This window comes from Dermochelys coriacea, chromosome 1 (assembly GCF_009764565.3).
Source record: "Dermochelys coriacea isolate rDerCor1 chromosome 1, rDerCor1.pri.v4, whole genome shotgun sequence".
In the NCBI taxonomy this organism is placed as follows: domain Eukaryota; kingdom Metazoa; phylum Chordata; order Testudines; family Dermochelyidae; genus Dermochelys; species Dermochelys coriacea.
This window is the reverse complement of record NC_050068.2, coordinates 280,881,635-280,907,294: the sequence shown is the minus strand read 5'-3', so window position 1 is coordinate 280,907,294 and position 25,660 is coordinate 280,881,635. Positions and strand designations below refer to the sequence as shown.

The 25,660-nt window shown below is 42.5% G+C and overlaps 1 protein-coding gene across 3 annotated transcripts in view; it reads right to left on the bottom strand.

Moving 5' to 3' along the window:
- The window catches only part of PAWR (pro-apoptotic WT1 regulator), a 163,644-nt gene that overhangs the window by 52,486 nt on the left and 85,498 nt on the right, over positions 1 to 25,660 (bottom strand). For 2 of the 3 annotated variants that reach the window (XM_043492915.1, XM_043492907.1), the window contains exons 3-4: positions 22,431 to 22,559; positions 10,375 to 10,413 (exon numbers count right to left, since the gene is read on the bottom strand). In XM_043492915.1, coding sequence (XP_043348850.1) covers positions 10,375 to 10,413; positions 22,431 to 22,559 — 168 coding nt within the window. The remainder of the gene's footprint in view (positions 1 to 10,374; positions 10,414 to 22,430; positions 22,560 to 25,660) is intronic. The other variant, XM_038415717.2, reaches the window with a different exon arrangement.

The window sequence follows — 25,660 nt, the reverse complement described above, 5'->3', positions numbered from 1 at the left end:
AATGGACGGCATAGAAGCTGGCAGAGAGAAAAGATGAATGTATGTAGTCATTAGTAATATGAACACTGATTTCTTTTATAGTGGGAAAATATTTTCAGAGATAGATTCTGTATTTAAGAAGTGCAGTTGTAGTTAAGTACAGTATTGGTGCAAAAATGTTTAAAAGTAACTTCAAAGGCATGCCTTTCACCTCTTGCACTTTATTGCGACAGCTTTCAACCATAAATATTACGGTTAAATTTAAGACTGTTTCCTCTTTCCCCATCTACACAATTCAGATTAACTTTCCTTCCGGCTACTGGTTATTTCACTTGGGCCACATGTAGTTTACAAAAAATCTGGATGTGCTCAACATGTTAGCCAACAGGTTTGAACTAACAGAATTGTCTGGTATTAGCCACAACTAGCTTACAAAAGATCTGTTAAACTTCATACGTACTAGTATTCAAAAACATGTTAGTTACAATGCATTAGTTAAAACTTTTTAAAAACATGATTTTCTTAGTTTAGTTGATTCCTGTGTTTGTACAGCAGAATGTTCATCTTCAAGCACTATTCCAATTTTTAAAAAATTTGTTACAAGCCACTGCTATTAAAAGTAGACTGTATTGCCTGCGTACAACCATACTATTGACATGCACTAGTACCCTGTGGGTATGTCTACATTACAATTAAAAACTCACAGCTGACCCATGTCAGTGACTTAGACTTGCTGTGCTTGGGCTAAGGGGCAGGTTAATTGCAGTGTAGACTTTCAGGCTCAGACCATAGCCCAAACTCTGGGACCCTTCGACATCACAGAATCTTAGAGCAAAGGCTCTAATCTGAGCCTAAACGTCTAGCCCGCAATTAAACAGCCACTGATCTCAAGTCACCTGGCATGGGCCAACCATGGGTTTTTAATTGCAGTGTAGATACATCAGGGATCAGCAATCTGGTAAGCCCTCTGGTGGGCCGGGCAAGTTTGTATACCTGCCACATCCGCAGGTTCGGCCGATTGCAGCTCCCACTGGCCGCGGTTCGCTCCTCCAGGCCAATGGGGGCTGCGGGAAGCAGCGGCCAGCACATCCCTCGACCCGTACTGCTTCCCGCCGCCCCATTGGCCTGGAACAGCCAACCGTGGCCAGTGGGAGCCGTGATTGGCCGAACCTGCGGACGTGGCAGGTAAACAAACCTGCCCGGCCCACCAGGGGGCTTACCCTAGCAGGCCACATGCCAAAGGTTGACAATCCCTGAGATATACCCTCAGTGTCTATCCCCTAACAGGCTCAAACTACAGCTTTTTAAACACAAATTTAAAGTCCCAAGATGCAGGAGGGAGGACACATGAAAAAGTGGGAAAATAGATCCCAACCCTTTCAAGAATTTCAGAATGATAAGATGTAAGAGACTGAAAACCCCCAAGACTGCAGGACAATATACAAGTAACTGCAAGGATAACTGTAACCCGAACTAAACTAAATAATCAGTAATATTTACATAATTGACTGCAATTTTTATTAAGGCTACCATACTTGTTAAAAACCTCAATGAAAATGTTTTCCATTTTAAGGCATAGGCTTTCTTTGTTGAAGACTAAGAATTGTCCAAGTATATCTGCTTAAATTCTCTGGAATAGTCCAAGCTTTTTTTTTTTCCCTCCAGTAAAGACAAAGTATTTTTTTTACATCTAGACAGTGCAGGTAGAGACATGGCACTAGTAGATGTAAACCTCTGTGTAGGCAGAAGAGGTCTATACCCCACAACCGGGATGTACCTTGACTGTGTCTACCACTGTCTTGTACAATTTTATATCAAAATATCTATTAAAATTGATTATTATATGAATGGTTTTCTGCAACCTGTCAGAAAATTGCCACAACACCCCAGATCACCAAGCTAAGGAAGACTTGAAGGGTCTCACTGATCAATATATTTGGAGTCAGGAAGCAATTTTTTCCTTGGTCAGATTGGCTGAGACCATGGGTGGGTGGGTTTTTTTGTTTGTTTTGTCTTCCTCTGCAGCATGGGGCAAGGCCACTTGCAGGTTTAAACTAGTGTAAATGATGAATTCTCTAACTTCAAGTCTTTAAACCATGATTTGAAGACTTCAGTAACAAAGCCAGTGGTTAGTGGTCTATTTCAGGGGTGGATGAGGTTCTGTGACATGTAACGTACAGGTGGTCAAACTTGATGATCACTATGGTTCCTTCTAACAAAGTTTATGAGACACACTCATCCCAACTCTATGATTAGATCCCGAAGAAACCATATCTGAGCTGGAGATTCTGATGCAAGAACTAGGGAGGTTCAAATCCCAAAACTGATGTGCTCAAATAGAAAATAAAACTACTATGAAAGGTTACATCCAATCTTATCACTCTTTGAAGCAGACTAATTTAGAAGGAAAGTGTATATAAAAACAAAATCTTGATTCCAATATAGTTGGGAGTTATTTATCAGGGATGCAGGGTCTCTCCTGGCTCTAGACTGGGAACACTGTTCTCTGTCATAATTGTGCTAACTGGGATTTTCTTTATTCGTGAAAAATTGATGTAACGTATGAATCTTTTGAGGGTATTTGACTGAACACTGCATTTGCAACTCAGATTGCTCATAAGCATGCTGTCTTGGCTGTGGCCCTCTGTTCCTAGCAAAGGCACTATGTAGCTTGCAGTAAGCTGGACTTAAATTTTGTGATGAAGTCCAAAGGATCTGCAGGACTTAAGCATGGCAAAATACAAATATCTACCAAAGGTTTATTTAAACTTAGGGAATTGAAGAGAAAGATGATGCAGAGAGAGTATATGCTCCAGAACCCTAGAACAAAATAGCTATGGGAGTAGTGAGAAGTTTCAGAGTAGCAGCCGTGTTAGTCTGTATTCGCAAAAAGAAAAGGAGTATTTGTGGCACCTTAGAGACTAACAAATTTATTTGAGCATAAGCTTTCATGAGCTACAGCTCACTTGCTGTAATGCATCCGATGAAGTGAGCTGTATTCACGAAAGCTTATGCTCAAACAAATTTGTTAGTCTCTAAGGTGCCACAAATACTCCTTTTCTTTTTGGGAGTAGTGAGGAGGCCAAAGGAGTACCCCTTCTACTTCCCCTACTTTAAGAGAACTGTTCTCTTAGTTATAGTGTCATAGAAATCCCACCTACAGTTGATTCCAATGCCCATCCCAACCATGTGAAGATTTCTGGAGGGAATTTTCATACAAAAACAACACTGAAGTTGTTTTTACACAGTAAAGCTTTCACAAGTTGCAAGCTATACTTGCAGCTTCCATCCTGCCTCCTCCTGTTCACACCATGATCCTGTGAAACTGTGAGTAGTGGTATTTATACTGTTTCATCACATTCCCATTGCTCCATCTATGCCAATGTAACTGTAAAATTTCCAAACCCTTCTGGAGACAGAGGACCCCACTCTTAGTAATAAACTCCCCATAAGATTTTATATTCAGATTTCCAAAATTACTCTGTTAAATATTTTTTCTGTTAAGGATTTTCTAGAGATTTCAAAATTTCAAGAATCTTTATTCATCATCAAGTAATATCCCTCTTATAAGAAACCATTCTAAAAAAGTAAGTTATTTTTTGGAACTGTTAGATGATGATTACCTCATATATTCTTATCAACTAAAATAAATTTAAAAAGGACTCTGCTAAAATCAAACAAAAATAAAAGCTGACCAATTGTAATTGAATAGCTTGACAAAAAATTTTCACATTTTGATCTTCCTTTGATTTGCACACTGTCAAGGCTGGAGCCAAGACAATTTAAAAGACCATTATGTAATGTATACTTTTTTTGGCTAACGTGCCTAATAGGATTGGCAAAGATTAGACCACATACAAAGACATTATTTTATTCGTAGGATTAACACTCAATTGTTAATATTTACATATTGTAGACCCCAGAAGTCTCTATTAGGATCAAGACTCCACTGTACTTGACACACACAACACACATGGAGAGTATACATTCTAAGACAAGAGTTATAAGATTTTGGGGGGATGGGGTCGGGGAAGATACAAACACACACACACACACACACACACACACACACACCCCACCTTAATAAATCTGCAAATGGCAAAAGTAATATGCCCACTACTCCCAAGCTCTGGATATTTGGCCAACTGCTTTGAGGCATTGTGGCAGATATTAGGGTTGCCAACTTTCTAATCCGCAGAAAAAAACCGAACACTCTTGCCCCTCCCCTGCCCCTTTCCTGCGGCCTCATCCCCCACTCATTCCATTCCCCCTTGCTCTGCCGCTCGCTCTCCCCCACCCTGGCTCACTCGCTCATTTTCACTGGGCTGGGGCGGGGGTTGAGGTGTGGAAGGTGGTGAGGGCTCTAGGGTGGGGCTGAGGGGTTCGGGGTACAGGAAGGGGCTCCGGGCTGGGGCTGTGGGCATTGGGCTGGGGGGTGTGGATTTTAGGGTGGGACCGGAAATGATGGGTGCAGAGGGGACTCCGGGAGGAAGTTTGGGTGCGGGCTCCGGGCAGTGCTTACCTAAGGCAGCTCCTGGAAGCAGCAATGTATCCCTCTGGTTCCTAGGCAGAGGGGCAGTCAGGGAGGCACTGCGCACTGCCACTACCCACAGGCGCTTCTCCCGCAGCTCCCACTCACAGTGCTGGGAGAAGCATTTGCTGAGGCTGTCCATCGAAGTGTGTGCAACCCTGGTTGTCAGCAGTGTACCTGACTTATCTAATGTCAGATACACCAGGTTCACAGTTTTACAGCTTCTGTACGGAGAGAGGTGGATCACGTTCCAGTTAGTTGATACAGGATACCTCAGACACGTTGTCTGACATCACCTGGTGCATCGGCCTGCTCATAGTTCCTGATGGTTCATGTGCGTTCTGTATTCCCATAAAAGAAAAGGACTTGTGGCACCTTAGAGACTAACAAATTTATTAGAGCATAAGCTTTCGTGAGCTACAGCTCACTTCATCGGATGCATTAGCTCACGAAAGCTTATGCTCTAATAAGTTTGTTAGTCTCTAAGGTGCCACAAGTACTCCTTTTCTTTTTGCGAATACAGACTAACACGGCTGCTACTCTGAAACCTGTATTCCCATGTCAACCATGAGCCCTGTGCTGTATGATTTTCCAGATGGGCACCCTAGCCAAACATTGAGACTTCTGTAATCAATGTTTTATGTCGTGAGGATGGACCAAATGGGACTCCCATACACATCTGGTCCTTGTTCTCCCACAGACCAGGGAGGCTCACACTTTGCAAGGGAGGGAGAGAGCCTAACTTGCTCCTACTGTCTCTGCTGGTTGACTAAACTGAGTGAAGCCAGGCCAGTAGGCAACAAAGTCAGTCTCAATAAAAGGGTTATGCAACTGCAGGATGCCATGTGATCCATGTGGATGAGACAGGGGTGAACCCCAAGCTCAGTTGGGCAGTAAGTTCTTTTATGGTCTATAAGCTATCCTGTGGGAGATACACTTTAGGGATGACCATGGATTCAATCCCTGTCACAGGCAGAGTTGGCATCAACGTGGACTTTGTGTTTATCCTAGTGACTGCAGGAGGCTGGTCAAGTCTGTGGTTGTTAAATGTTTCTTGGTAGGATTCTCCCATCAGTAGTAAGTGATCTAGCTGGGGGAAAACTGATAAACCTAGGCGTCAGAAATGAGCTGCCAGAACTGATAAAACTTGGTCAATACCTTTAACAGTTACTAAAAGGAAGCACTTTGTACTGGAAGTGATCATTTTTGATAGTAAACTTCTGAGAGAGAAGTGAATGGCTATATGGAAGTAGGTATCCTTCATATTGAAAGCTGTGAACCAGATCCCTCTGATCAATTAGGGGATAGCTGATGCCAAAGTAACCATTCTGAATCTCAATTTGCAGATGAAGATATTGAGTTGCCCGAGGTCTAAGATGGGGATCCATCCCCTTTCTTCTTTGGTATGAGGAAGCATTCTGAGTACAACTGTTTCTCTCAGTGTTGAAGAACTAGCTCTATGGCTCCTTGAAAGAGGAAGTTACCTCTTGAGCAAGCATCCTCTCCTAGAAAAGGAATGAGAACTTGATGGTATAACCTGATTGTACTAAATAGAGGACCCATCTGTCTTCTGTCATGGCCTGAAAAGCTAGGCAATCTCCAAACTGAGATCAGTGGAGACTTGTCTGATGGAAGTAGATTCTGGGTTTGTTCACAATTCTGGAAGCTCCCATCAAAATTATTTCTTGACTGACTGTTGAGAACAGAAAGATGAAGGAAGAGTATTCTGTTTAGCATGCTGCAGCTTGTGTCTCTATCAGGGAGGTTCAGATGCCCTTTGGTGGTAAAAACATTAGGGTACTGTACAGGATAGAGTTTTGTGGTGCTTCCACTTTGGTGCCAGAGTGCAGATCCCCAGGGAGCACTTGAGTTCAAGAGCAAGGACTTGTCTGTTTTGTCATTGAAAAGATTCCTACCTTTGAAGGACAAATATACTATTGTCAATTGTACTTCAAGGGAACCCCAAAGAGTGAAGCCACAATGCACTGTGTATAATCCTTATAGCTGTAGCCCTGGCTTGTGAAACTGTGTTGGCTGCATCCACAGAAGATTGCAGGGATGATCAGCTTTCCTTCCTCTATCTTGCCTGGTGTTGTCTGCTCCTTCTACTCGCAGTCTGAAGACTAAGGATTTTGGGGCTGGGTGCGTTAATAGAAATTCTGCTCCCTTACCTTGCACACAATACTTTTGAGTCTTTTTGAAAGTAGGGGGCTCAGGTGACCAAAATGTGCCAAATGAGCTTTGGCGGCTCCACAGTGGCTTTGTTGAGTGGGAGCACAACCTTTCTTGGGTCTGTGCTTCGCAGGATGTCACAGCGTTCGTGAATTTCTTGTACCTACTCTAATGGTACTTGCAGAGCGTCAATTACTCTTTTCAACTTACTCTTGAGTAAGTCTGGAAACTGCTTAAAACATCAGGTAGAGAAGACTGTGCCACAGCCTCACCCAGCCACAATGTTGCTGCTGCTGCTGCCTGGACTGTCAGTAAGGTCAGTGTGATGGTTTGTACTTTGGTAAAGGGAAGTCCCCAAGGCATGGTGTACCACCAGTCCTGGATAAGGTAAACCTGCCTAGGCAATTGAGAAGCGGGCCCAGAGGTTCCAGACATCCTATCTGGGTTATTCTCATCTTTGAGAAGGGAAGGATATAGTTCTTCCTCAGCATCTAACTCTGAGGATGAGAGCATGGGATCCATTTATGATGGTGAGACCACTGGAACCATGAACAAGGACGTTTTGAAGCTAGTCGAAGGGATTGGAGAGTGGGTCCTCTGGTTGCTCCATCAAGGTACCAATGAAGTCAAAATCTCTCATGAAGATGAGGTGTAAAGCAGGAGGAGATGCTGGGTCAGGAAAGATAATATAGTCCTCTAGACTTGTAAAGCTGTCCTTACATGTGGAATGTTTGTATGCACCTTTCGGACCGATGTAGCAGGGGGCTTTACCTCCTTGCTGACCCACAGAAGAGCCATTGGATGCTTATCTCTTGCTGGTGTCAATCAACTGCAGGAGATGCTTATGTTTAGTTGGTGCTGGTAACGATCCTGACCCCACCCATACTGTTCGTATAGTCTTTCTCTTCTGAGCCTGTGGATCCACTGCAGGCTCTTTGCAATTTTCTGAGGATCTAAGTGCTTCTCCCAACTTGGAAGGCATCAGGGAAGAGGTCCTCTTGGAAGACAAATTACAATGGGATTCTCTCAGAAGGCATACAAGAAGGCTTTCTGCTCTTGTGCAGAGCACTGGAAGAGGACTCAGTCTGCTCCTGCCTACCCCTACATCTAATGTCCAACTGGACAATGCACTCCTTCTTTTGGCCACTATATTGGGGGCAGGGAGAGGTCTGCTTGGCCTCTGTCAGACTGCAGCCTCGCTGCACGCTCCACAAGGTGCTTTCTAAGTCTGTCCTCCTGTGCCTGTTTTGTTTGGCTCGTAAAGGAGTGGGAACTGGAGAGACCGCTTTTAAAGCCTGGGATTTTGGGCATACCACCATGCCGTACAGAGAGCTGTGGAATATCCTCCCCTCCCCTCCCCCCCCAGCCTTAACAAGCTAACACACATTAAAAATGACACTAAGTTGTTCTAAAAGTGATAAAAACATACAATATTTACAGGAATGCTGGGTAAAGAACCTTCAGTGACACTAGACAAGTTCTGTCTCAGACCATCTGGTGGTAAGAAGGAACTGAGAAGGAGAGATGGCTGGTCTGCACTACCCATTATGTCCTTGGTTTAGAGCAGGAGGTGATAGACACTAATGCACAGTGGAACACCCATAGGGACCAGCATTCAAAGGAGAATCCTGGACGCTACAGAGGATTCTGACATAAGCCCAGAGAATTATCCAGAGTAATGAGGAAACTAAGGCAGGGATAAGAGAGTGTATATTTTCCCTTATACAAGTGAACAGTAATTTGTGCTTAGAACGCTTTGCAAAGTCTACCTTCTCTGTTTCCGTCACCCACCACATGCCCCTGAAGAGCTAAACGGTAAACCCAAAGTACCCACAAGGTGGAACTGAGGGAGAGGGTGTGCTAAGCTACTGAGAAGTCAGCAACCTGGTCTGTGTGGTCCCATTTTCATGAAGGGGTACTAGACAGGGAGCTCATTCCCAGAAAGTGTTCCTGGAAGTGTGCCGCAGCCTGCCCAGTGTAAGAGAAGCTACTGGTTCACTGAGTGGGACCCAAAACACAGCAGCCTGATGACTGTCCGGCAGTGGGAGCTTAATCCGACCTGTGAGACCTTCCCTGAAAATGGTGCTACCAGGGGACAGGTGAGGAGCATGTCCAAGGGAACAGGGATAAAAAAGGACCAAATAGCTAGGCATCACATCCCGGAGAGAAGGCAGCCAAGCAATAGGGCAGGAGGTGACAATCAGGAAACAGAGAAGCTTGTATAGAAGAGAGCAAGGAACAGAAAAGATGGAAAGACTAAATGAAGAGCAGCAGGAAAATGAAGTGTAATTTGCTTTTTCCCCCCCAGGAACAGACATGTGGCAGTAAAAATATATCAACTTTTTTCATGTAAGTAATTGCTGTTTTTGCCACCATGATGTTATGCAACTGTAAGTAGGAAGGACAATATTATGATACACACCATGAAAAGGTTTGGGAATCTGGTATAGAAACCTGTTTCTATAGCAAAAATTTTTTTGCCTATGTTTTCTGCAAGATAGAAAAGGAATCTATTTTACTCAATTAGACGTGTGTGAAAATATTTGACAGGAGTCCACCACATGCCAAGCCCTGTTCAGGTCTACCACTTCCATCTAGATACTCACATGGCCCACATCATTGCAGTGTTCACCTGCCTTCAAGCTCATGTCACAATTTGCATGAAAATAGTTCTTGGAGATTCCAGGTGGAATGAACTTTGCTTGACTACCAGTTACATGGATCTGCTCTCTTGGATAAGTAAAGCCAGTGAAGACTGACTGATGTAATGAATACCTTTCTCAGAAAAAGCAAGCTCTCAGGAGATCTTAAATGTTCTGTGGTTCAGACCTTGTTCAAAAACCCAATGCTGAAAAACAATCACCTTGCCAGTACTACAAAGAAACAATGGAGGTGACTGAGAAAGCCATATCCAGTAATGACACCCTCCGATTTTCTTGAAGCCTTGTAAGCCAAACTTTCAAACTTGGTTCTGGCATGAAAACAGCATTAACTAGAGTGCTCTCTAATTTAGGGGTAGCAGACAGATGCCAGACATCCATGCTACTAGTATCAGCAGCCTTTGACATCAGTCATATGATGCTACTCACTATATCTGAGGACCTGGGAAGAGTGGACCTGCCAGTTTAAAGGGGCTTCACTTGTTCCTTTCAAAATCTTTACCATTTATAGTGCAAGGTAGTAGATCTCCCTTCCCAGAGATGTCTCAGCTGAGTAATGTCACAGCACTCTATCCCATCACCACTCCTGCTCAGTGTTTATATGAAACCATAAGGGAAGATTGTGAGGAGCTGCAACAGCATTCAGCACTGCACTTTAAAAAAAAAAAACCAAAAACAAATGAACAAAAGTTTCTTTCTTGTTCTCCCTAGTTGTTTGAGAGAAAGAGACCTGGCTGCAAACCAGCAGTCTTATGTTCATTCCAGAGGAGACAAAAAGTGATGCTGGTCAGCAGAGGAATGCACATGGAGGAACTGGCAAAGACATCTGCTTCTTCAATTAAGGGCATCTACCAAATTTAAAAAAATGGCTTGAGTTATGGTGCTTTCTATTGCTCCAAAAGTTCCAGCTGGTACAGCATGGGCTAAAGAGGAAAACAAGACAGGAAAACAACTTCATGAACCTGAGGGTGAAAGAAAAAGTAATAGTTCAGGCTATTAATGCAGTTAGGAAGTATGACATTTAGCACTTGCATGACCCTGTAAATAGATATTCATCTCAGCTGCATCCATCTGTGAATGGGAAAACCACAAAAAATGAACAAAAATTTCTTAATGGATACATTTTAATTGAATTTAGAGAAGCTAAAGACAAGAAATCCAGACTTATTGCATCTCATTCTATCTTTACAATTATTCAAGGTACATGAAAGCACATGCTGCACTAAGACCCCTAGAATTAAAGGGCACAAAAGCCTTTGAGATGAAGTAAGAAGCCTCTACTATGACATGCCCAGTTCTTGGAAGTTTAAGTTGGTCTAGTGTTATTTTTATGTAGTTCCTATGATTATATTTATTCAAGAACTTGTAATCAATTATAAAAAATTTCATGGGTAAGTTTAATGTTTTGTTAGTGGCACTGAAATGCATTTGTGGAACAAAACTATCTAAATTTAAACCACTGATGTACTAAAAGTACATTTTATTAAACACAGATGATGAAAATATGTTACTTAAAAAAAAGAAAATGAATATTTGTCTTATCAGTAGTTCAATCTATTCTAACAAATGTTAAAATACTGAGTTTGCATCAAACTTTCCAGCAGAGATTAAACTCTCTCAGTAGTTACATATACAACTTGCTATAATTACATACAAGTTTTCTTCTGCCAAAATAGAGGTCTATGAGATTTCTCTTAAACTATAGATCACATTTAAATATGAAAAGTATATGTGACACCAAGTTCACAGTCCTCTGATTCTTACACTAATGGAGTATCTGATAGAGTAGGCTGTCATCCATTAATTATGCGGACCAATATTAGAAGGAGAGGGACACTTGGCCAGTGGATTTCACAGATATTTTCTCGCAGAAGAGGAATGGGCTCTGATCCAGGCCCTAGGGGGAATATGTTCTAGTGGTCACAGACCCTTCTGTCTGTTTCCCCACCAACTTGACCCCTTCTATCCTAACCCAGTCTCTTCCCCAGTGCTGGTTCCTTGTCAGAGTCTCACCTAGCCATTCTCCTTGTCCACTTCTCAGGCTTCTCAACCCAGTTTCAGTCTCCTTGACAAGCTACTTCCAGTTAGCCTTCATCCCCATCATATTCCTTGGCCAGCCAGAGATCAAGTTCCCCACCATCCCAGCTCCTCACCAGATCCATCTTCTCTCTACCACACCTCCTTTCCCCTGCTTCATTGGTTCCCAGTCTCAATTGCCTTGCCCAGCAATCTCATTTGCACCCTAGTTTCTCATCTGATCCACCTCTTTCCCTCCTTTACCCATGTTCCATGGTCTCAGCCCCTCTTCTGCCTGCCATGGGCTCCCCCTCCAATCTGACACCCACTCCTCTCCCCATGCTTCTTGTCCCAGGCTCTTTTGCTCAGCAAGTTCTAGCTCTCTCCCAGCACCCCGACTCCTTATCAGATCTCAGCCCCCCATCCTGCATTTACTGGCTCCCAGTCTCCTTGCCCAGCCAAACCAGTGTTTCCCCTCCCACACTCTTTGCCAGCCTCCAGTCCTAATCTCCTCTCCCAGCAGCCTGGCTCTTGTCCTTCTGCGTACAAATCAGGCAGCTACTTACATTCTGCTTCTGCCCAGAAGGTGTCATTAAATGAACAGGGCCAACAGATTCCCTGCTGTCAGTTCAGGTGCCCTGACACAGCAGCAATTGCAGGAAAAGTCCTGCTCAGTCCCTTCCTGAGCAATGCTCAGTACAGACAGAATTTGGGGGAATTTAGCTAATAAAAAGCAATTAAATCTAACTGAGCATGTGCAAATCATCATTTTTCAAAGATTTAAAAAAACTGATCAAGTTTGGGAGGATTTTCAAAGAGATGGAAAAAGGCACATTCCTGTCACAAAGGCTATTTCCCTGGCAAATTTAAGTCCCTGCTCAAAGACATCAGTGCACTAGAACTTTTGAAAGAAAAGAGATGCCCTTAACATGGGCAAAACAACGTATTTTTGGCCCTAGTCTTATTATTGAAAATGACTGAACTGTTTTGACAGAGATTTTCCAAAAATAACCTACCCTAAGTCAGACATCAGCATATAGAATTAAAGCCCAAACCATTAAAGATTGACAAAGTTATAAGCAACTGGTAAGAGGGTCTTATTAAAGTTGCCTCACACTTTCCTATAAGTGGGGATACCAGACCTATAAGTTAGTGGTGTGTCATGTTTCTAATGGATGCATCCACATCCCACTACCACTACCGGTATATATGCAGAACAAGTATAGCTTCGGCAGTAGCATGCCAACATTCCCTCCACACCGTGTTTCACCTAAACTCCTTCCCCATGAGGACAGAACCTGCTTTACTGGATAGGGTGTTTCAGATAAATATTGCCATTCTGGTACTGCCAGTCTGGAAGGAGATGCCAGTTGTGGTGATGGAAGCAGAAGTGGTAGTGATATAGTGATGTGAATTCCTGGTCATTAGAAAGTTGACAGACTAGTAGTTTATTTCATGCAGAACACTGAAAGATCAGAAAATTTTCAGTCACTTCCATGCCGTGCTAAATTCAAACTGTGAATACAGAACTGAAAATCCTTGTGCATCTCATCTCCAATACCTTGAGCCACCCAGGTCATCATTTCTTCGTCATTTTGAGAGAAAATTTGCATTACTTGCACAACTGATCTATGTCTAAATTCTACTTAAAAGTTCCAACATACAAATTCACAGACTGACTACTTTTGGAAGCAGAGTGATAGATCTTCCAAAACCAAAAGTAATTTCCTGTTCTTTCCAGTACTTCCTCCCTATTTTATAAATGGAGTTTTTTTATAAATACTACCAGTCTTAAGATTATGTCCAAACGTTATGTCTACCTGTTAATATTCACAATATACAGAATTTATAAAATACACAAAATCGGGCATGCACAGGTGACTTACCCACGTGACTCCAAACTCCCATTTTTCCCTAGCTATGCTGAGGGCTTTGTTTGAAACAATGGGTTTCCCTCCACATGGCAGAAGATATAAAGGGCCCTGGAAACCCATCCATTTTTCCTCTTTCCTGCTCAAACCTCTGGACTATGGACTTATACTAGTGGGAGCATTCTAACCAAGGGACTGAGGTCCTTCCAATGATTTGGAAGCTACCGGAGACTTGACTTAAGACAGCAGTTTATTCCATCACTGCTACAAGCCTGAACCAAGAACTTTGCAATTATTGTATGTATTTGATTCCTTTAACCAAGTTTAACTCTCATATCTCTCTTTCTATGAATAAACCTTTACATTTTAGATATTAAAGGATTGGCATCAGCATGATTTTTGGGTAAGATCTAAATTATATATTGACCTGGCTGGTCCTTTGGGATAACAAGAACCTTTTATTTGAAGAGATTGGTTTAAAGAACCAATTATCTCTAAGTGTAGTGTTTTCAGTGGTAATAGAAGGTCTGGAATGCCTAAGGAAACTGCTTTTATGATTTGTTAGCCAGTGTGGTAAAGAAGAAGTTGACTTTTGTTGCTGGTTTAGTATATCCTATGGGGGATTAGCCGCCAGTCTTCAGGTATATCTGCCCTATTTCTCAGCAGTTTGTCCTGAATTTGGCACTCTCAGTTGTGGCCCACTGAGGCACGGTTACAAGTGACTAGACACTAAAAATTAATTTACTGCTTTCCATATAGCTCATATGGTACATCTATTAAACATTTATAGCCTTGTAGCATTAGTGATACATAGCTAATTTCAAATAATTTCTACACATTGGATCACACTTTATTCACATCAAGATATTTAAACAATTAGAATGGCAATGCACTGCTGCTCTTTTGTAGAAGTACCTCAAACTAGAATAATGGAAAGTTAAGTTTCCAGTTTAGAACCAGTCAGAAAAAAGTCAGAATTAAGGCTCTCAAAACAATGGTTCTCTTGTACTTAGGTGCGTTTTTTCCCCATCAAATGGTCACAACACACCACAAACAAACAAACATTATACAGAAGTTCACAAACCATGAGGAACAAAATCCAGCAGAATCCTTAGGCACTAAGTGCTTTCTAACTGCCCTGTTGGGGACTTCAGAAATAATGCTAGATGTTTGGTCACCAGTTGGCACAGGATTAGTCAAACAAGCACTTTCATCCTATACTCAATCGGAGACATCTTGTCAGGAGACTGGGTCACGGGCTGCTTGGCCTCAGGTGCAGAACAGGAGTCAGAATGCCAGTATTCAGGAACAAGGCAGAGTCAGAATCAGAGCAAATTACTGGGATTACCTGGACTCAGGGAAGGCAGAAGCAAGACTGGCTCTGAGGTAGGAGCAAGACTGGAACAGGACTGGTATAAGGTCTGATGCAGGGCAAGGTCTAGGCTGGAGTGAGGCTAGGTGCAGAGTAGGATCTAAGGCTGGAGGCAGGGCAGAACAGTGGTGCTGAAACAATTTTTATAGTGGAGTTGCTGAAAGCGGAAGCCATGTATTTGGGTCGTTATTACTGCTTCAAGTCAGGGGGTGCGGCAGCACTCGCTGCACCCCTAGTTCCAGCATCTCTGAGGCAGAAGCAGGGCTTGGAGTGAGGCGAGCACAGGGAGCAGAGAATCTGCGGCTGTGGGCGCTGAGCAGCCAGCAAGCTACTGCTGGGCTTAACTGGCCTGCTAGCTTCCTCAGCTAGTCAGACAGCGCAGTCCATCAGGCAGCCTAGCTGACTTGTTAGGCTATTGGAGACTGAGCAGGCGCAGCTGTAGGGCCTTACTCCTGACATCTCCAAGTTGTTAAGAGGATTCCTTTCAGAGTGTCAAATGGTTTCAACATTAAATGAAATGACTTTTGTGAGCAGGATGACCAGGTAATGGCTATGTGGAATGTTGTGTTGATTCTAGAAGTTGAAGTGATACTCTGACAGCAGGCATCAACCCAGATGCACCAATGTAATCTTATACACGACAGTACACTGTACACTGACAGAAAAAAAAATTTGAAATTCTTCACTCCGGATGCTAAGATCTCCAAGGAAATTCTGTATTGGAACCAAGCTTTGGCTATTCTGATGCAGTACACATGTCTTTGAAGCAGATAACACAGAGCTATGGAAACAGGATAGCAAGGTATCCTGTATGTCCTTCCATGCCTTGGCCTCAAGGATAACAACTGGCATGGACACTATGGAGGCTGCAGTCAGTGGCAGTTTATCTTTAGCTTCCAGATGCCGTGAGTAAATGGGAAAGTGTCTCAAGAGTTCAGAGGGCTCCTTTCTGTGCAGAGCTATATACTTCTGGGGAGATTAAGTATATACTTCAAGTCTATTCCAAGGCAGTACACTGCGCGAGTCAGTGCTTCACCATAGCACCAGGGTATCACACACATCTGGATGCTGAGAAGGCAGGAAACTTTGGAGCCTAGCACATCAAACTTATACTGATGTAAGCAGCACTGACATCAACCAAAAGGTAGGACGTTTAACTGCCTCAATTGGTCTTCTGCCTTTAAAGCTTACCAAGTGAATTAATGCACGAGACATTCAAGGTGTGTGCAATTGCAGGAAAATTTTATAGGTTATAAGCTTCCCTCCAGAAGAGAATAACTATAGACACATTGGAAAAAGAGTATGATGAACAAGGGATAATTTTCTTGGAGATTCCATCATTGTTGCAGCAACATCCGAGATCCATGCAGGAACCCCCAAGAAGCCCCTCCATGTTCAGAAGAAGAAATTAACTGATAATTGAGGCACTAGATTGTTGCTTACCATTTCTAATTACAGTTATGCCTAAGGGCCGCATATTATACACCACACAAACACTTATTGAAAAGACAATAAGCACGACTGCAATAAAAGGAAAGTGAGCCATGTCTTCTCATAGAGCCTCTACTTTAGAGCTTTTAAGATATGGAAGACTCCCTCCCCTCCCCCTGGTTTGTGCTAGAAGCACAACTCAAGAGCAGGAATCTATTGGAGCTCCTTTTAGGCCTGGGCTACACTGGGCAAGGGGGAAGGGGAGGAGGGCTGTTTTCGAACTAAGATATGCAACTTCAGCTACGCTATTCACATAGCTGAAGTCGAAGTATCTTAGTTCAACTTACCTGGCCGTCCTCACGGTGGCGAGTCCACCGCAGCAGCTCCCCCGTCGACTCCACTTACTCCTCCTGCCGAGGTGGAGTACAGGCGTCTATTTGGGGATCCATCACTACCCGCCAATCCAGCGGGTAGTGCGAAGGGCAAAATGCAATATGCGAAGGGCAAAATGGCTGAGACTCCCTGACAACAGCTATGACCTCCTGTGTCTCACAATGCCCAGGAAGAGAATGCATGTCATGTTTTGCCCCTGGAGAGAAGCATTCAGAGCAAGCCAAAGCTGAACTGTGAGATATTCAGCAAGGGCAGACCACATTCAGCACAGAAAATCTCGCATCTAATCTGAGCTTGAATAAGAGATTCAAAACTTTGCCACACAAGGGCCAATAAACGTATATGGAAAAGAAGTTTCCAATGCTGACAGCCCATTTCTTTGTACAAAATAGAGAGGAGACATGCGTTTGTGGGCTTACGTTTAATACATTTCACAAATTTTACAGTCTCATTAAGTATCTTTTGCAGTTCCATTGTCATCTCTACTGCTAAAGCTGTTCAATAGAATGGATGGCCCCTTTGCTTTCCCTATCATAGCCTGAGCATCATCTGTGCAGACACCTGTTCAATGACACAAATCTAACCAAGCTACAAGAAAGTTAGCTGTTGGAAAGATTAAAAGATATCCGGTCAATGGACAGCGAAATTTATGTATGGATTCTTCCAACTCAGATTGCACAAATGTTAGAAGTTGAGCAGAAGACTCCACATCTGTAGTTTTATCCAGTTGCATTGAGAAGTACTGGCCCTCCTGAACATCTGCAGATATGGTCAGGAATACACAAGCTGACTGTGTTACTTGGAATTGTTTCAATTTGACTCAGTAGCAGATTCCAACGTAAGTTAATGTCATCTAAGACAGATGCAATCTATGGTTCCCCAGTTTTGATGATTGGCAGCTTTTGCTATTGCATGTTTGATGGGCATTTCGGTTTTCAACATTGTCATCTAACAAAATATTCTAATTTTGTAAACACATTAGTTTTCACTTGAAGAATGTAATGGATTTCTTTTGTAAAGTCTGATGCCTAGTCTCCAACTGGCTCAATGCTTCCTCCTTTTAATGGCCATAGGCACACCTTTGGCAGCTTCTGGAAAAACGATTTTTAAGTACTGCACTAGAAATCTGGTGTACATTTCGGTCCAAGACTGCCAGAAAAGAAAGTCAGGCTGCAAGTATCCTACTGTATCTTGCTGCCCCCGTCTCTCTGTATCCACCTGTTTCACCTTATATTTCGATTGCAAGATCTTTGTAGCATAAGTCTTATATAAATTTTGTACAGTTCATGACTGGGGTTCCTAGCCATTTCTGCAATACAAATAAATATTCATAAACTTTAAGGCCAGAAGGAAACCCAAGATCATTTAGTCTAGCCTCCTGTACATCGCAGATCATTAAATTTCACACAATTGCCCCTGTATTTAGCTCAATAACTTGTGTTTGACTAAAGCATGTTTTCCAGAAAAGCATTCAGTCTTGAATTTAAGATACTCAAGAGCTGTTGAATGTGGGAATGTCCACCACTTTTGTTGGTAGCTTGTTCCAGTAATTAATAAGCTAACATCACTGTTAAAAGTGTGCCTTATTTCCAACTTCAAGTTGTCTGGCTATGACTTCAGCTGTTATGATTTTTCCGCTAGATTAAAGAGCACTTTAAATTTCTAGTATTTTGAATGCACTTATACACCACAATCAACTCATTTCTCAATCTTCTTTTTTATAAATTAAAACAGACTGAGCTCCAAGTCATTCACTGTAAGACATTTTTCCAGCTCTCCAATTAGCTTTGTGGTGCTTTTCTGGCCCATCTCCAAATTTTCAACTTTTTTTTTTTTTAAAGTGTTACCACCATGCCCAAATGCAGTATTCCAGTATCAGCCTCACCAATGTTGTATACAGTCATCATCATCTCCTTATTCCTACCGACTACCCCCCTGTCTACACATCCATGGATCACATTAGCCCTTTCAGTCACAGTGTCACACTGGAAGTTCATGTTCAGTTGTTTGTTCACTATGACCCCCAAAATCTTTTTCAGAATCACTGCTTTTCAAGATACAGTCCCACATTCTGCAGGCTGGGCTTTCAATTCTTGTTCCTAGACGTATGAAAGTTTGCATTTGGCAATATTAAAAACTCATTTTGTTCAAATGGGCAGGTCCATATTACCAAACAATCCAGATTGCTTTGTATGACTTATTAAATTACTCTGCCAATTTGTGTGTCATCTGCAAATTTATTCACCCGTGATTTTATATTTGCTTCCAAATCATTGATGAAGATACTGAATAGTATTGGGATCAGTACTAATCCTTGAAGAACCCCACTGGGAATACCCCCATTCGATGACTCCCTATCAACAACTACTTTTTCAAGGTCTGCAGGTTAGCTAGTTCTTCATCTATTTAATATGTATTTCACAGATATTGTTTGGGGCTTTTTTCTTTTAAAGTAATCTGAATGTAGTATAGTGCTGCTTCTTCACCTTACCCCATCAGTCTGGGTCAGTGGCTCTTGTTCTTCGCCTCCAACCATTCTTGTCAAGTGTTTCTTCAAAGCTGACAGCAACCTTCCTCAGGTTTTCCTTCAGCATCTCAAACCACTTTTTGCTAGGACTTCCTTGTGGTCATTGTCCTGTGATTATTATTCTCCCGTACTCCCTGATGAACATATCCCACATCTTGTCATCACATATCAATCTCAGCCAATACTGCCTCCGCTTTTCCGATATGGAGGCTACCTGTTGCATGGCTCATATTATTTCACTGTGTAGACCACCACCTCTAGTCTAACCCAGCATGCACCTGGCATTCTCATTTTGGCAGTGTGAAGTAATAATTCTCCTCCTCATTGACCAACATTCAGACTCGTATGTCATGTCTGGCCTAACAGTATTCTTAAATGCTTTGCTTGGTAGTCTACTTGGCATATTCTTATCACAGAGAATTCCCATTAACTCTCTGGACTTACACCAATCACTCTTCATGAGGCTCCTAACATCTGCATTCATATTCCCATCAGGCTCAACACTGAAATAACGAATTTAAATTGTTGCATAGTATGACGGATTCGGTCACAGAAACCCTCTTGGGATTGCCACCTGATGTGCTGAGACTACCTCTGAGCCAGTTTTCCCTGGTAGCTTGGGACTTCAGTACCCTGTCTTGTTGAGCCAGACATGCTAGCCTGCTGAAAAAAACAGACCCAGATCTGAACCACGTCCCCCAAAAGCTGCAGACTTAACTGAAAACGGCTTAGAAGGTGCTCCTGTCTCTAGCACCCAGATACCCAGCTCCTAAGGGGATCCAAACCCCAAATAAATCAATTTTACTCTGTATAAAGCTTATACAAGGTAAACTCATTGTCCGCCCTCTATAACACTGATAAAGAGATATGCACAGCTATTTGCTTCCCCGGTATTAATCGCTTACTTTGCATTAATTAATAAACAAAAGTGATTTTATTAAATATAAAAAGTAGAAACTGAAGTGGTTCCAAGTAATAACAGACAGAACAAAGTAAATTGCCAAGCAAAATAAAACAAAAACACGCAAGTCTAAGCCCAATACATTTAAGAAACTGAATGCAGATAAATCTCATCCTCAGAGATGTTCCAATAAGCTTCTTTCACAGACTAGACTCCTTTCTAGTCTGGGCCCAATCCTTTCCCCTAGTACAGTCCTTGTTCCAGCTCAGGTGGTAGCTAGGGGATTTCTCATGACTGCAGCCCCCTTTGTTCTGTTCCACCTCCTTATATATCTTTGCACAAGGCAGGAATCCTTTGTCCCTCTCTGGGTTCCCACCCCTCCTTCTAAATGGAAAAGCACCAGGTTAAAGATGGATTCCAGTTCAGGTGACATGATCACACGTCACTGTAAGACTGCATTACCCACTTGCCAGCACACATGTATACAGGAAGACTTACAAGTAAACAGAACCATTTGCAACCAATTGATCTGGTTAATGGGAGCCATCAAGATTCAAAGACAGTATTAAGGGCCCACACTTCACATAATTACAATAGAACCTCAGTTATATTTCATTTTTCTAGTTTCAGATACAAGAATGATACATTTATACAAATTGTATGACCACACTCAGTAGATAAGATTTATAATGATCCCTTACAAGAAACCTTTTGCATGAAGCATATTCCAGTTACATTATATTCACACACTAGCATATTTTCATAAAATCATATAGAGTGCAACGTCACACAGAATAAATCTATACCATCTAGTTTAATTGGCTTCTCGTTGTTCCTCAAGGAAGCATCATATGTATTCGGTCTTGTCAGAAGCAAATGGCTTACAAATCATCTAATACAGCCCATCCATAGTACTAGGTCCATTTCCTGTTTGTATTTATCTTTGTGGCATAATTGACAATGTCATTGACAAAAAAGCATGCTTCACACAGTCTCCCCCCCTAATTTCCTGCATAAAGGTGTCCATTCCAAATCACAAACAGTAATGGGTTTCACGCTGATCCTTAATGTAGGCCTACCCTCACAGTGAATAGTTCATGTTGCACCATACTACTACACTAAGCTCCCTACGGGAGTCTAGGACGAGTACATCTATGCAGTTCCCTTTATCAGCCAAACCTCTAACCTCCTTAAAAATGAAATCAGGGTGGTTCGACAAGACCTATTTTCCATAAAACTGTGACCAGCTGGACAAGAAACTAGGACAAAGCACCTGGGAGGAGAACAGAAAGGGACAAGAAAATTGGATCCCTGCCTCATTCAGTACACAGAATGGACTTGCTCTGGGGATGAATAAGGATTATGTAGTGAAGCAGACTCGTCTGTAGAACCCTTGCCTCATTTGTTGCAGAAGTTGGAAAGTATGCAGTGAAAGAGGCAAGGGATTGAAGGAAGTGAAAAGATGAGCTCATGGTTAAGGCAGTTGAATGATACCCTGGAGAACTGAATTCTATCTCTGCATCTGCCACAGAGAACTCCTATGTGATGCTAGACAAGCCATAGGTGCCAACTTTCCCTGGCGCCAGCGGGTGCTAGCACACCCCCCACCGCCCAGCTCCACCCCCATTCCAACCCCTTCCTTAAAGTCCCCACCCCAACTCCACCCCCATTGGACCTCTCCCCAAATCCCCACCCCCTAACCCAAGCACACCGCATTCTCCTTCCTCCCCCAAGTTGTTTCACAGCACAAGTGCTGGGGGCCACAGGAAAAGCGGAGACACAGTGCACTCAGGGAAGGAGACTGAGCAGAGGCGCAGCTGAGCTGGGGCAGGAGGGCGGGCCAGGAAGCTGCCGGTGGGTGCAGAGCTGGTCTTTTGTGTGCTTGTACCCTATACTATACAGATTTGATGGGGGGACCACATTTCTCAGATTGGGGGTTGTGACCCAAAAGGAAGTTGCGGGGCGGGGGAGGGGGGTTTAAAGGTTATTTTAGGAGGGTCATGGTATTACCACCCTTATTTCTGCGCTGACTTCACAGCTGGGCAGCCAGAAAGCACCAGCTACTAGCTGGAAGCCCTGCTCTGAAGGCAGCACCCCGTGAGCAGCAGCGCAGAAGCAAGGGTAGCAGTACTGCAACCCCTCCCCCACACACAATTCCTTTTTGGGTCGGGACCCTTACAATTACAACACCATGAAATTTCAAATTTAAATAGCTGAAATAATGAAATTTATTATTTTTAAAATCCCATGACCGTGGAATTGACAAAAATGGACCGTGAATTTGGTAGGGCCTTACTTGTATCTTTTCTTATAAAAAAAAATCAGGCAACAATGTAACAAGATAAATACAATTAATGAGTATTTTAAAATGTGATAAAAATGAAGGATGACTAAAGCAATGTACATTTTAAGTAATACAATGGACTACCAGTTTTGATAACTTGTTCCCACTTACAAAATAGTTTACTGCCTTGGTTGGCGTTGAAACAGGAGTCAGAAACATAAGATTAAGCAAATTTAAGTCTGGAATTAGCAACTGAATTACATTTTAAACGGAACAAAATTTTAAATTCTCACCTGTATTAGGTATGAACCACCTGGGTCTGCACTGGCAGATTCATTCTGCATTGTATTCTGCTGTGTGATAGCATCTTCCCTCTTTCGTTCCTTCTGTCCTGTTTCATCGTCATCATATTCATCTAGACTCTAAAAACAAAACACTCAACTGTAAAAAAAAAAGCTACATTACATTTTGGATATCTATGCAAACAAAAACTGAAGCAGTCTATGAAGTTTGTATATTAGTATTAATATTTTCAAAGATTAGTTCAAGATTTATGTATTTTGTTTAAATTAACATGGCATTTTGATTCTATATTGGTCAAGCTATAATAGTTTAAATATAGGGATCAGGTTTGGGAAACTAAGATTTTGTTTTTTTAAACAGTAACCCCTTGCTTAACATTATGGTTATGTTCCTGAAAAATGTGACTTTAAGCGAAACAATGTTAAGCAAATCCAATTTCCCCATAAGAATCAATATAATAGGGGGTTAGGTTCCAGGGAAATTTTTTTTTTCCATCGGACAAAAAAAAAAAAAAACTATATTATTTAAGTTTTAAACAAACAATTTATTACTGTACACAGCAATGATTATTGTGAAGCTTGGTTGAGATGGTGAAGTTAGAGGGTGGGATATTTCCCAGGGAATGCTTTACTGCTAAATGATGAACTAGAACTCAGCTGAGCCCTCAAGGGTTAACACCTTGTTGTTAATGTAGCCTCTCACTCTACAAGGCAGCACCAATGGAGGGAGAGGAGACAGCATGGCAGACAGAGACAACCCTGTGTGGGGTGGGGGAGGGAGAGAGAAAGAGATGCACATTGCCCCTTTAAGTATGCTGACATCATTCTAAGTACATTGCCTTTAAAAAGATCAGGAAGCTGAGACAGCAGCTGCAGCCAGGTCTCTCAGTCCTGAGCCCTGTTTTGTCTCCCTCCTGCTCTATATGGAGAAGGGGTAAGCGGGGGGGAGGGGGGGACATTAGCTCGCCCTCTCCCTGAGATTAGCTCCCCCTTTCCCCCCCGACAGCAAGCAGGAGGCTCCCGGGAGCAGCTCCAAGGCAGAGAGCAGGAGCAGCACATGGCAGTGGGGGAGGGACAGCTGAACTGCCAGCAATTGATAACCTGCTGGGCAGCTGCTGCACAGGGAACTTAGGGGAGCTGATAGAGGGGTTACTGGTCCACCCTGGTTCCAAGCCCCCACCAGCTAGCTGCAACGGGCTGCCCTTCCTGCAAGCAGTGGACAAAGCAGGCAGCTGCCAAACATTATAAGGGACCATTGCACAACTTTGAACGAGCATGTTCCCTAACTGATCAGCAACATAACAACGTTAACTGGGACAACTTTATGTGAGGAGTCACTGTAGTTAAGAAAAAGTCAGTCCCCCCCCCCCAAAAAACTGTCTTCAGCAACATTTGTAGGCCTGTATAAGCCCAACAAAGGAAATGAGAGGAAACGTAGAGTTAAAATAGAAAAACTAGACTGACACTTCGACACATACCACTGGACCTTCTTTTTGTCAAGGCAGCATTTGCTAAGATTGGAAAGTCAATCTGAATGTTCTGCCTTAATTCTGTGTTTCCATACTTTTGTCATTTCAGTTGCACTCTTAACATGAAACAAATCTAGTGGTCTGATTCTGTTTGCAGTAGTTTGAGTAGCTCGAAAGCTTGTCTTTTTCACCCACAGAAGTTCGTCCAATAAAAGATATTACCTCACCCATCTTGTCTAACTAGTACTAATGAGTAAGGCTACTGTGTCACAGCGGTCACGGATTCTGTGACTTTCCGTCACCGCCATGACTTCTGCAGCCGCCAGTGCTGGTTCAGGGGCTGCCCGAGCCAGGCAGCCCCTGGGCCAGCAGCAGCAGTTTGGATGTGTGGGAGGGGGCTCAGGGTTTGGGTGCTGGGTGGCACTTACTTGGGCATGCTTCCTGGCTTCCACCAGGATGTCCCTGCAGCTCCTAAGCTCTCTTTGGCTGCGCTTTCCAGCCAGTGGGAGCTGCCAGAACTGGCGCTTGTGGCAGGAACAGCATGACCACCCTTCCCCCTAGGAGCTTCAGGGACATGCCTATTGGTCCCAGGTAGGGAGCCTGCCAGCCCCACCAACCCTTTCCCTTGCCCCAGCATGGGTCCCAGGCCACCCCCCTCCAGCAGCCACAGTCCCCCCACCCAAGTTTTAGTTAGGAGTATATAGTAAAAGTCATGGACAGGTCACAAGCCATGAATTTTTGTTTACTGCCCATGACTTTTACTAAAAATACCCATGACTAAAAAACAGCCTTACTAATGAGAGGTTCTCCTCTTAAAGACAGAATACACTAGCATTTATAACATGTAATATAGACTATAGCACTAGAAGCTAAAGACCAGCCATTATCCTAATAATTCATTTTGATGGAACACAAGACTTTAAATAAAACAAAACAAACCCAAACAATTGAAACCAAAAACAGTAATGAATTCATCTTCAGTTCTTATAAAGCCAGACTTCTACAAAAATAACTATTGACCTGATACAAGATTTCTCAAATGAAATAAAGATTAGTGTCACACAGTGGATATATGATACTTTACTGGAAAAATAAAAACGAAGACTAAAACTCAGTGCAGATTCTGCTCCCACATTTCAAAAATTCAATTATTAAAGAGAAAACCCTGGAAAATCTCAAAGGAAAAAAGTTTTCAACTTTGAGATAGTTTGAGATTAGAGTGAGGAAAGCCATTGTAATAAATCTTAAAGTTATAAAAAAAACAAACAGAAAGCAATAATAATTTAAAAAATTCTTTAAATTTTTAAAAGGTTATCTAAGTTTACACAAAATGTACATAGAATACAAAAATTGTCATTAAGTTGCTATTTTAATCAGAAAATACCTCCTCCTCCTCTGCTTCAACTTCATCTCAAATGTACCTAATTCAGATTTTGTAGCAATCTTTGTGAGATGAAACATTTTTCTCCCCATCAAATATCATTAGCTTTTCAGTGCAAGGATTATCTACTTGTTACTAACAATTGTATTGAAAATACCCTTAGCAGTTTTGGACATCATCATCATGATTGGTATGGGATTCCCACCCTCAACATTTTAGAAAAAAATATTAAGTTAGCAGCACATTGAGCAGTGCATCTCCTCCACCCCCATCACCATTCCCATGAGCTCAAAGGACACACAATAGTGACAATAAATCAATATTGTCGAACTGCATTACACACAAATACTCCAAATGAGATTATAACTGAA